Source organism: Elgaria multicarinata, chromosome 9 (genome assembly GCF_023053635.1).
Source record: "Elgaria multicarinata webbii isolate HBS135686 ecotype San Diego chromosome 9, rElgMul1.1.pri, whole genome shotgun sequence".
Lineage (NCBI taxonomy): Eukaryota > Metazoa > Chordata > Lepidosauria > Squamata > Anguidae > Elgaria > Elgaria multicarinata.
In genome coordinates this window covers 41306483-41319769 of record NC_086179.1, presented here as the reverse complement: position 1 = coordinate 41319769, position 13287 = coordinate 41306483, and the positions used below count along the sequence as shown (strand labels likewise).

The following is a 13287-nucleotide window of genomic DNA, read 5'->3' as shown; positions in this document are numbered from 1 at the left end:
AATGAGTAATTAAAATGTTTATTTCCCAGTAAAATAAGAACTCATTTATTCTTTGATTTAATATCCACCGGCAGCTTCAGGACTATCCAGATGAAAGATCTCTTCATCCATATTAACAACTGTCTTAGTCATAATTAATTAGCACAAAACATTCTCCCTTACAGCTGTTTGTCTTTTAATTTAAACATCTAGCTCTAGTAAGTACACAAATCTAAGGCTTACTACTGAAGAAGGGAAATTAAAACAAGATGTACAATAATGAGCTCAAGTCTGAAAAAATAGATATAATTTGACTTAGTACCATGGAAAGAAATAAAAATGTAGTTAACTGTGTGGGAGTAAGTCCTGTTACTCAGTGGGCTTACTTCTGAGTAGACATGAATAGGATTATAGTGTTAATCTACAATTCACTTAAGGCTTGAAGCTACAGTAACACTGGGAGAGTATGTAATCATGAAGATCATATGCATTACTAGCTTCATAGTACAGATTTTCCTGCATATCTCCCATTATGCGTGAAGAACAATGCAACAATACAAGCCCATTTCTAGGGCATGTCTACACCAGGTGTTTTTTTACCCAGGGTCATCCCTGGATTGTCCCTGTGTGTCCAAATGACACACAGGGGATCCTAGGGGCAGGCAGGGATGACCCCTCCACTGGTCGCCCAGTTATCCCAATTTCCCCCATGCTCCCGGGACCATCCGGAGGACTGCAGCTTGTGTGCTGCGCCATCCCGGGGCCTGAAATGGGCACAGAGCCACATGGGGTAGCTTCATGCCCATGGGGAGGGCAGCAATTTCACCCTTTTTTTTTTTTTACCTTTTTTGCCGTGCGCGCGTGCAGCTCTTCTTCTGTTAAAAAAAAATGGTGGCCACAACATCCCTCATTAATTTTGGGACATTGTGTGGCCGTGTAGATGCTGGGGGAAGATCACAGAAGCAGGTATATCCATGATCCTCCCCCTCCCTCCCTCTGGAACAGATCCTTCAGAGTGAAGTTTTATTTAATTAAGCAGTACAAGATCCAAGCCTTTCAAAAGGAAACACGATATACAGAATATATATGAGTAGCAAGTCCCTACTGTTGATAGACTTTTCACAGTGTCCAGCAGAGATAATATATAATTATATAGATTTATGTCATCATGGAATGGGTTTCAGGTGAACAGGTGCTCAGAATCCACTTATAATCTCACCTTTGTCAACTGAAGCAGAAAGGCCTAATATCATATACATATTTGATACAATAAAATAGAAAATTGCTCTTATATCCTGTTTTACATGAGGCTCCAAGTAGTTTCCTGTTATTTGAAAATGCTGTGGCATCAGGTGCTCCCAAATCATTATTGGGCTCTTAATTAAATCCCTGTTTTAGTGGGAAAGCAGCTACCGAAATATGCATACAAGTACTATAACATTCTATTTTTTCTGTGAGCATTTATATCCCTCTTTTTCTCCAAGGATCCCAAGGTAGTGTACAACTCACAGTAAATCTCTGTATTGAGATAACCTCTTCCATGCATCCTGTCATGCTGCAGCATTTCATAGACGCTTTCAGTTAGCGTGCTGATGCATATAAAATATTAGGTGAATGAAGTTATATTTTTTGGCTTCTTGCTTTCATTCTCAGAAGTGTCACAAGTTGTGTTGTCTTTTGTCTTTTTCTTTTCGTTGTTTCCCCCCTCCTTTCCTTTCCTTTCCCTTTCCCCCCTTTTGCTTATTTGCTTGTTTTGTTTTAGTGCTGAAACTTTATTGAAATGGGCATCCCCTCCCCAAGAATATTTTATTCTGTTAAAGAAATCTCAGAACGATCAGTCAGACTTAGATTTATCCCTCATTACTTCCTCTTTTGAAAGAGGAAGTAAACAATGTGCACGTGGCCCATTCAGTGGGCTATTTTGATCCCACTGCTTCTCTGGCACACAGCAGGAGATAATGGCAACTTCTATCTTTAAAAATAAGTCAGACTTACTAGGATATTTTTTGTCATGCGAAGAAGGCTAGAAGAGGTGGGAGGCGCACCGGAGACAGACAACGTAATGAGAGGGACCTGCAAAAATCCATGAGTGTCCAGTAACAAGTGTGCAATAAAATACTTGTCGGATGGAGCTCATGGATTGTGCCCAACAGTTATCAGTGCACTAGTGTAGATCTATGTTGTCTAGAGAGGTGATTCAAGAGTGATCCACAATCCAGTTAAGCCAGAGTACTTGGGGTTGAGCGCATCGCCTCCTCCAAAACAAAGAGTTTTTAAAAAACCAAAAAACAAAACAAAACCTGGGATCCAAGGAGGTGCCCAGTGCACGGGCCCTCCTCCTCCTGTCAAGCAAAGCCTCACGCTCACTGTTTCTCATGGGGATAATGTGAAGGAGCACAGATTTGGGGCTTTGTGGGCTTGAGGCACCAAAGCACCATCGTCAAGATGAGCTCCAGGACTTATGTTGTTCTCTTCCCTAGTGGTTCTACCAAGAAGTGAGATCTTTCACTACTACCAGTATATGGGTCCTTGGAACTGGTGTGTATGTGAGTGTACAGTGAGAGGTATTACATTGTTACAAACACAATAATTATTAATAATGATCAGCTATTTACAACTTCAGTTGATTAAGCATGGATGAAGAACCGGTGTCCTCAAGATGTCCTTAGACTCCAACTTCATTGGCCCCAACCAGTATGATGAATGGCCACTGATGATGGATATTGTAGTCCAAGTACATCTGGAGGGCCACAGGCCCCCACTCCTACCATTAAGTGACTCAGTTTTACAACTTGAATCGATTAAGTGAGATGAGGAAAAGAGACCTCAAACAACTAAATAATGTAATTTCCCCCTTTGGTTTATATTGAAGACATTTGCTGAACAGGCAATAGAGTATGTTCCATTACCAGGAAAATAGCACCCTCTTGTGATTAAAAGGAGATATTGTCAGAGTATGATGAGTATCTAAATAAAACACACATTTGAAAGTGTGTGTGTGTGTGTGAGAGAGAGAGAGAGAGAAAGAAAAGGACTTTCCCACTTGTTTGATCTTATTTAGGTTTCAGGCTGTTGCTTAATTTGGGTGTTGAATCATGCTGAGTTTCAATTATTTTGGATTGCGACATCTTTCTACCATAGTGTTTGTGCTATACTCTCTCCTCACTTTCTGTTTCTCGCCAGATGAGGACAATGATAAATACTTGTTATTGCTGAAACATGTGCAGGCCCTACAAGGCCTCTGTCATAGGCTTAGAATGAGGGGTGATCTCTTCCTCAGAAAACTTTCAGTTATAGTACTACTTTCAGACATTACTTATGACTAGAAAATGCATCTATTTTCATCTTGAAATTTGAATTGGAAATGGTTTTTTTTTAATGTGCTTATACAAACAAAGCTTTCCCCCTCCCACTCCCCACCTTGTGCCCCAAATCCAGCACCTGATGAAATTCCTTCTTCATCACAACAATTAAAGCTGCTGGAGCCCTGCCCTCTTTTGTCATGTTAGGCAGGGTTCCTGCAGCTTCAACTATTGTAATGAAGAGGGAATTTCACCAGGTGCTGCATGCATACAAATAACACCTGCTGAAATTCCCTTTTCTCTACAACTGTTAAAGATACAGGAGCCCTGTCCTCCTTTCCATATGGTCACTCTGTACAGGTACTAAACTGTTAATGGGCAACTTCAAGGCCCCTTCTTACGTTTCTTTATCTTTAATCCGGTTTTGGACCGGACAGCCCTTCAAATAAAGAATGCCTTCAAACAGAGGACTGTCTGCTGACAGCTGTTCAAACTAGAGGACTTCCCTCTATAAAGTAAGACACATGGCTACCCTGTCTCCCTCTTTTACATTGATGGTGTCATTTGGCTACATAATATTCACACTCACCTCTGAATTCTGGAAATAAAGGGAAAGATATTTAGGTCCAAAGTGTTGTTTTATTCACATGAGCAGGATCTACACTACTGCTTCATGATGGTTTATAACAGTATTGACTATTGTAAGGACCCAAGACACACTCCATTTCAAACGGTTTTCAAAGTTTTGTATTCTGCTTGATGTAGATCAGGCCCTACTGTGGTTTTGAGCCGATCTGGACTTATGGACTGAGCATTAGAGTTGGACATGGGTGCGAATGTTGGCTCAGTCATGGACTTTTTTGGTGGCCTTGTAGAAACTGCATTTCAGTGACCTGTCTGCTAAATGGAAATAACAGTGGCTTCACAAGCTGAACATGAAACATAAGAATGATAAAAACACATTGTATATAAAATGTGCTAGATAAATCATAATAAATGGTGCTCCATATGTTTAGCATTGTGATACTTGACTATATATTGGTACACTTATAGTTTTAGTGATGTATTATTTAAGTACTTCTCTATATTTTGTAATATAGGTATCTCAGATGAATATATAACACCTATGTTCCATTTCTATAAAAGTATTGCGGAACTGAAGATGACCCAAGAAGAATATGCTCTCCTCACAGCAATAGTTATCTTATCCCCAGGTAATTTGTTTTCAATTAATTACTATAGATCTTTGTGAGAGGAAATTCAGGAGATTAACAAAAATATATGATTGAACGTCATTTGCTCTGAAACTCCCTTCCCAGGGAAGCTAGACCGGCTCCCTCCTTGCTATGCTTCTGGAAGCTAGCAAAAACTACTTTGTTCCGGCAGGCCTTTGGAGAATAGTCTGGATCTCTGCTTTTGCGTTTATGCATTGGATTTTTATGTATTATTATTTGTATTTTAAAAGTTTTTAAATGATTTAATATTGCAGCATGTTTAATTATATTTTTAACTTTTGTATTTCTATTTATATGTTTTAACTGTATTTTGAGCTTCGGCTATTGGGTAGTATAGAAATGCAATAAATAAATAAATAGTATATGTTTTAATCTGTAAAGGCACCTTGAGTCCCAGTATTGGGAAAAGGGCAGCATAATAATAATAATAATAATAATAATAATAATAATAATAATAATGATGATGGTTTTGCTAATGTTTCAAGGAAAACATTTGCTGCACAAGCTACTCTTGTGCAAGAACAGTATTACTGAGCTGCCATGATTTTACCTCAGATCTTGCAATTTTAGGGGTTTCATAAAAACACACCTAGCATTATACCAAAGTGAAATAAGGAATAAACTACATGTTAAATTAAATTTGTATTCACATTTGTGTGTGTGTGCTTTTAAATAGCAGCCACCAGGGCCCTTGATCCAGATTGGAACTGTAGCTTAGGTGCAAGGAGTGTGTGTTAACATTTTCTTAACAAAATGCATCTCCTCCCTCCACATCCTATTTACCATTGAAGGGAGGCTGCTATCCAGTATTTTTTTAAAACAAAAACAAAAACAACACACACATCTCAATACAGCTTTAATGCAATGCCTTTCAGGCTAGAAATGTAAATTTACTGACTTTGCACAATTAACAGCATAATAGTGTATGTGTCTACTGTGAAGTAAACCCCGCTGAATTCACTGGGCCTTATTCCCAGGGAAGAGTGTTTAGCAGGGGGTTCCAATCTTTTTTGAACTGGGGCCCTGGGCACCACCACAAATTAGTTGATGTAGTAGGTAAGTCACGGAAGCAGGTAAGTCCACGATCCTTCCCCCTCCCTCCTTCTACACCTATAGGTGTAGACATGAACAATATGGCTTGTTAAATGAGACTTTCACTTGCAGTTGGAACACTGCAAATTGGCAAAACTTGAAATAACGCTCATTTGTTTCTCTCTCCTCCCACTTCCTCCATCCAATTCCCTGAAATATAAAACCAGACCGGCCATATATACAGGACAGAGACTCTGTGGAAAGGCTTCAAGAGCCTCTGCTTGGCGTTCTGCAAAAAATCTGCAAGCTTTATCACACAGATACTCCTCAACATTTTGCATGCCTCCTGGGCCGTCTTACAGAACTGCGGACTTTTAATCACCACCACGCGGAAATGCTGATGTCTTGGAGAGTCAATGACCACAAGTTTACACCACTTCTTTGTGAAATATGGGATGTACAGTGATAACAATGGGGTTGATGGTAATCCTATCATTTAATTTGGAACCAATGGAACTTATTCCTCATAAATATAGTCAGGATCAGATTCTTTGTTTTGTAATTTATTTTAAAGCACCAAGAAGCATTCATAGTAAAGTTTCCTTATGGGGGCTTATATTGTTTACTATTTACCAAATGTTACGTAAAAGACTTTTTATATGGGAAGCTAGAGTAAATTATCCTGGCACATAAGCCTCTTGGAACAAAACCAAACTGACTCCTTCAGAAGTAGATATCTTATTCTTGAAATTGAACTAATCATATCTCCATTCCTTCCTCTTAAAATCATGAGATTTCCATGTTTGTTCATTGCACACTACTTATTTTAAATGTTTCATTAATAAATAATGTTCTTGTTGCTGAAGGAATTCAGTAAAAATAACTCTGGCCAAACGTGTTTTTCTCTGTTTAACCATGGCAAAAATGTTCATTTATGAAGTTAAATACTATTTTTTTCCTGTCCAAAATAAATGTGAAAGTAAGTCCTAATAATGTCAGCCTAGAACTTGCTTCTAAGTAAGTGTGATTAGGATGACACTGCTTTTATAATGCTTACTTTACTGCTTGTTTTTGTTTTGTATGTTTTTTATGTGGGGGTGAGAGAAAGTGGGAGAAGAAAGTTGGGGAGTGAATTGGGTGTACACTTCCTTTTTTGCCCATTTTATCTCACTCTCCACTATCTATGGTGGGAGGGGCAGCCGAAAGGATATTTTTCAGTGTATCACAGCTGATATATAATAACATGATATTTATGTAATACCATAGGATGGAGTGGTAATCCAGCTGCCACCACAGGAAGAATACTTTGGCTAAATGGCCAGTGAGGGTTGAAATGCATCTCCTAAGGGTTCCTTACTTGCAATAAAAGCTTTATGGTGCATTCCTAAAAGGTCCTACAATTCCCAGCATTCCCCAGGCAGCCATGTTGATCTTAACATGCATAGGTTTGTAACCTTAAACCACAATATGCTGGTATTCTTCAGCATTTTGGGCCTACTTCTTTTGCCCCACCTTTTACTTTCAGTCCTCTGCACCAATAAAATGAAGTTCCTGAGATCTCCAAAATTGAATTTGGCCCTCTGGTTGGAAGAGGTTATAACTACCATGGTTATAGTCATATTGGACATAGCAAACAAGCCAGTGTTGAACCACTGTTACTGTCATCCTTTAACATGGACATTATTGCAAACTTCGGATGGAAAGGTAAACCGGTTGGGCCTGTTCACATCTCCATATACATCTATTGATTTCTCTACACTTTATGAGTGGAAGTTGAATGTGAACTAACTCCATTAGAACATATTGTGCTTGAGGCGATATGAAAGTTCTGTTTGTATAACTATCAGAAATAAGAAGATCAAGGAGAGGGGTGGATCCACTGCTTAGGGAAGGTGGTGAATTGCTTACAGGTGAAACTACACAACTCCTATTTTGCCTCCGTCTTCTCCCACAAGGGGAGCTGTGTTCAACCTAAGTAAAAAAAAATACATGGAGGGGTTTGTAACCCAGAATACTAAGGAATTGAACTTTAAATGAGTTCAAGTCTCAAGGGCCAGATGAATTACATCTCTGTATGCTGAAGAGGCTTGTGAATGTTATTTGAAAGCCACTGTATGCAATCTTTGAGAACTGGAGAACAGCTGGGGTGCTGGAAGCTTCCAGATTGGCAAATGCTGTCCCCATCTTCAAGAAGGGAAAACAGATGGATCTAAGAAACTATAGACTAGTCAGCCTGACACTAATACCAGGCAAAATTCTCAAACAGATAATTAAGTGGTCAGTATGTGAGAATCTAGAAAATAATACATTGATTATGAGGAATTAACATAGGTTTGTGAGGAATGAGTCATGCCAGAACAACCATATCGCCTTTAAAATAAATAAATAAATAAATAAACAAATACATAAATACATAAAGTTACTAGCTTGGTAGATCATGGGATTTATTTATTTAAAACATTTATATCCTGCCCTATATCATTAAGATCTCAGAGCGGCGTACAGGTAAAAGCATACAGTATAAAACAATAAATATGTACAGTTAAAAACAAATTAAACCATGAACCAAATTAAAGCAATATATAATTTAAAAGCAGTTAAAACAGTTAAACAATGTGCCAGTGAGTTTAACCATCAAAGGCTTTGTTAAAAAAACGTGTTTTTACTTGGCATCGAAATTAAATCAGTGTTGACGCCAATTGGGCGTCCGAGGGGAGGGCATTCCACAATCGGAGTGCCACAGCAGAGAAAGCCCTCTCCCTTGTCCCAACATATACATCATAGTGTATATGTTGCATTGGTGGGATGCGGAGAAGGGCTCCTCCAACAGATCTACGGTCTCAGGCAGGCATATATAAGGAGAGGCGCTCTCTCAAGTACCAAGGTCCCAAGCCATTTAGGGCTTTAAACGTCATTACCAACACCTTGAATTCTGACCGGAAGCATATAGGCAGCCAGTGCAATTCCTTTAAGACCGGTATTATGTGATCTCTGTAAGATGTACCTGCCAGCAGTCTAGCTGCTGCATTTTGCACTAGCTGCAACTTCTGCGTTGTCTTCAAGGGCAGCCCCATGTAGAGTGCATTGCAGTAGTCTAATGGGGAAGTTACCTGTGCATGGATTACTGTGGCTAGGTTGTCCCTGTCCAGGAAAGGCTGTAGCTGGTGGATCAGCCAAAGCTGACCTCAAGTACTCCGTGCCACAGAGTCGACCTGGGCCTCCAGTGACAATGATGGGTCTAGGAGTACTCCCAAGCTATGTACCTGCTCCTTCAGAGGGAGCGTCACCTCATCCAGAACAGGTTGCTTACCCAATTCCCAGACTTGGGAACTGCCAATCCACAGAGCTTCTGTCTTATCAAGATTCAGCTTCAGTTTATTGGCCCTCATCCAGCCCATTACAGCCTCCAGGCACTGGTCCAACACCTTCACAGCCCCAGCTGAGGACATGGTATATCTTGATTTCAGTAAAGTATTTTGACAAGGTTTCCCATGATATTCTTGTAGACAAGATGATAAAATGTGGGTTGGTCAAGTAGGTGGATCCACAGCTGCTCGAGTAACTATACTCAACGAGGGCTATTTAATGGCTTAATACATTCCTGGAGGGAGGTCTTCAGTGGAGTGCTGCAGAGCTCTATTCTGGCACCTATGGTGTTCAGCATTTTTATAAATGACTTGAATAAGGATGTAAATGGTTGTTTAACAAATAACCAACACCATAGAAGAGAGGACCAAGATTCAAAAGGATCTGGACAGGATGGAACACTGGGCCAAATCTAACAAGATGTGATTCAACAGAGATAAATATAAACTCTTACATTTAGGTACAAAAAATGGAAGACACAATTATAGGACACAGGAGAACTGGCTTGGCAGCAGTACTGTAAACAGGACCTAGATGTTTTAGGGAGCAACCCTATCTGGATGCTCATTGGCCTCCAAACGCAGATCCAGGGATCTGAAAAATCCTATTCCCCAGCCCACACACAGATGCTGACTAGGATTTATAGGATAGCTCTCCCTGTGGATCACAAGCTGTATGTGGCAACAAATGAAGCTAATGCTTTATCACATGTATCAAGCTACAGATATGTAACAGGCTACATACAGCAGTCATAGAACACTCTGCTGAGAAAGCATTTCATGCACGTCCCTTACACTGAAATGCACATACCACGTCTTGGAACCATGAGCTGCCTTCTGCAAAAGGAATTTATTTATTTATTTATTTATTACATTTTTATACCGCCCAATAGCCGAAGCTCTCTGGGCGGTTCACAAAAATTAAAATCATCATAAAACAACCAACAAGTTAAAAATACAAATACAAAATACAATATAAAAAGCACAACCAGGATAAAACCACGCAGCAAAATTGATATAAGGTTAAAATACAGAGTTAAAACAGTATAATTTAAATTTAAGTTAAAATTAAGTGTTAAAATACTGAGTGAATAAAAAGGTCTTCAGCTGGCGACGAAAGGAGTACAGTGTAGGCGCCAGGCGGACCTCTCTGGGGAGCTCATTCCACAACCGGGGTGCCACAGCGGAGAAAGCCCTCCTCCTAGTAGCCACCTGCCTCACTTCCTTTGGCAGGGGCTCACGGAGAAGGGCCCCTGTAGATGATCTTAAGGTCCGGGTAGGTACATATGGGAGGAGGCGTTCCTTCAAATAACCTGGCCCCAAACCGTTTAGGGCTTTAAATGTCAATACCAGTACTTTGAATCGGGCCCGGACCTGGACTGGCAGCCAATGAAGTTGTAAAAGGACTGGCGTAATGTGATCTCGCCAGCCAGTCCCTGTTAGTAAACGGGCTGCCCTGTTTTGTACCAGCTGAAGCTTCTGGACCGTTTTCAAAGGCAGCCCCACGTATAACGCATTGCAGTAATCCAAACGAGAGGTTATCAGAGCATGGATAACTGTAGCTAGGCTATCACTGTCCAGATAAGGGCGCAGTTGGTATATCAGCCTAAGCTGATAAAAGGTGCTCTTTGCCACTGAGTTCACCTGTGCCTCAAGTGACAGTTCTGGATCGAAGAGCACCCCCAAACTACGGACCCGATCCTTTAGGGAGAGTGCAACCCCGTCCAGGACAGGGCAAACATCACCTCGCCGGACAAATGAACCACCCGCTAACAGTACCTCCGTCTTGTCTGGATTGAGTCTCAGTTTGTTAGCCCTCATCCAGTCCATTACCGTGCCCAGGCACTGGTTCAGAAGGGATCTTCAGTGAGATGAAGGGCTCCACTTCCCCCCCCCAGCTGTTTCCCCCCATTCAGCAGGGTCCTCTACCCAGAGAAAGTAGGACTATATTTAGGCTGCTGGAGGGGCTACTGTGGGAAGGATGGGGTTGGGTGGGGTGGGGGAATAAGTCCACTTCCACTGGCACAGTTGATCCAGCATAAACCCCAGGTATATCAGTCCATATATCTGTATTTGGTGGTAGTTGATGGCCTGGGTGGATATACAATTGGTATGCTAACGCTTAAAACTAATAGGACAACTCAGGTAGTAGGTGTATTTAAATGTACTTAAACATCATGAGGGGCATCCATAGCAAGTATTCATTTTGAGTCCAAAATTTCCTACACTTGCAGTGTAATCCTATGCCTGTCTGCTCAAAAGTAAGTCCTGTTGAATTCAACGGGGCTTACTCCCAGGTAAGCGAGTATACGATTGCAGCCTTAACGAATCGAACATTTATTTGAAGCCATCTTTTTTATTTATTTTTAAATGTGCTTGCCTTTCCTGGAGGCCCTTTTCAAAAGCCTATGAGAGGGAAAAGGTGTTTCAAAATCACACCACCACCCTCCCTGGTTCCAGAACAGGCAGTATCCGGAGGTGGAACGCTGTTTTTGTTTGTATTTTATGCTTTTAAATTTTGTATATTTCTTTTAATGTTCAGTTTTTAACTTTTGTGAACCGCCCAGAGAGCTTCGGCTATGGGGCGGTATATAAATGTCAATAATAATAATAATAATAATAATAATAATAATAATAATAATAATAATAATAATATGCAAGAAGCGCTTCAACCTCCCTCCTTCCTCCTTCCTCCTTCGTTGCCTGGCCGGGTAGCAAGGCAACAACCCGACCCTAGGCGGGCACCTACCACCCGGATGAGACAACATCCCACAGCGGCTGTCAGCTAGCGCAGCCTCAGCCGTCACCACCCGAAGAACTGCTGCGGCACTCGGATTTGAATCCGCGCCACGGCGAGCGCCTACGCCGACGGGTCACGCGCAGGCCGCCATCGCCGCTCCCAGCGAGCAGCTCATAAGCGCTGCCTGCCTGCCTGCCTCCCTCGCGGCCTTAGCTCCTCCTCGCGCCGCCTGATTGGGCCTTTCGAACTGTGCGGGTGGACGCAAGCCGAATGAATCAGGGAACGCGCTGGAGCTGGAAGGGGCTCCTCGCCGCCGCAATCTCAAGGGTGTCCGGCCGGCAGGTGATGTAGGGGGAGTCCGAGTCGGGGGGAGATCGCCGTAAGTACTTCCCTGTTTCCCCCTGCAGGCAGATTGCAGGGCTCTTGGGGTGGATTCGTGTTTGCCTCTGGCTGTAGCACAATTTTACCCGCCTCCCCCCGCACCCACACCCGGGAGCGCCCCGGGGACCGTTCTGATGGCAACAGCCTACAGACTTCTCCGTGCTGGGGAAAGGCTGACTTGGCTTTCCTTCCCCAGGGGCATTTCCTTAAGCCGGGCGCCCTCCAGATGTTTTGGGCTACAACTCTGTCTCCCCGACCATTGGCCTTGTGGGCTGGGGCTGATGGGAGTTGACGTCCAGAACAAACGGAGGGCTTCAGGTTGGGGAAGGTTACTAAGGCATGGGGTTGTACGCTGGAGAGTGTTTTGTCTCTCGGTCTCCCTGGGACTAGCTATGGGGGGGGGAGGGGAGGATACTAGTTATTTACACAACGCTGGTGATGGTGGGGAGTCATTCTGAGTTTTGCTGTATGTTTCAATTCTATAGCTGCAGTTTTGATAAAGATCCTCCTTTCCAGGGATATAGAATAGATGATGTGGTGTGATGTGCATGTGTATATATAATCTGATTGCGTGAAGTATTGCACAGCTGCCCAAAGGTTTTTAAGGCCCACTGTGACCAGACTATAATGCTATGTAAGACTTGATGTGTAATGTCTGTGAGGCACCTTTATCCCTGTCTCCTTTCCCAACAGGCCTATGCAGGTTTTGAATTAGCATGGTCTTCTGGCAGGTCATTTTCTAAGGGTGCAATCCTATGTATGTTTAGACAGAGGAAAAAAGTCCTACAATTTGCAGTATTCCCAACAATAGTGGCAGTTGTAGGACTTCTTTCAGCTTGACGTTTTTCATCAGTATGAATTTGCATAGAAAAATCTTAAGAAAGTTCATACAGATAGATAGTTGCTGAGTCAGCTTTGTATACATAACAGTATGCAGCACTTAAGTTTGAGATTTATGCACATTATGAATCACATTCTTAGTTTTGATATCTAGACAAATCCTGATTGTGTGTTTCAAAGCTAGTCTACATCAGTGTGAATCTTGCAGCAAACTATGTACACAGCATGGAGCAGTCACTAGTCATATGCCCATGTAATGTCTGAAACTTCATCCCCGCCCCCCTTAAAGACCTAGCTACCACTGAAGGTAGGCTCTTCAGGTTATGGCTACAAGCATCAGGTCTGAATAAAGTAGATTTCCAGCAAAAAAGTCTTGATCAGCAGTTTCAAATTCAGAAGAGCTGGCTTTGATT

At 41.8% G+C, this 13287-nt stretch overlaps 1 protein-coding gene across 4 annotated transcripts in view; it reads left to right on the top strand.

Annotated features, from left to right (window-relative positions):
- The window catches only part of NR1H4 (nuclear receptor subfamily 1 group H member 4), a 43017-nt gene extending 36662 nt beyond the window's left edge, over window positions 1-6355 (top strand). For 3 of the 4 annotated variants that reach the window (XM_063133734.1, XM_063133735.1, XM_063133736.1), the window contains 2 exons: window positions 4382-4495; window positions 5776-6355. In XM_063133734.1, the coding sequence (XP_062989804.1) occupies window positions 4382-4495; window positions 5776-6014 (353 nt within the window). In that variant the 3' untranslated portion in view covers window positions 6015-6355. The remainder of the gene's footprint in view (window positions 1-4381; window positions 4496-5775) is intronic. The other variant, XR_010025804.1, reaches the window with a different exon arrangement.
- The last annotated feature ends 6932 nt before the right edge of the window (window positions 6356-13287 follow it).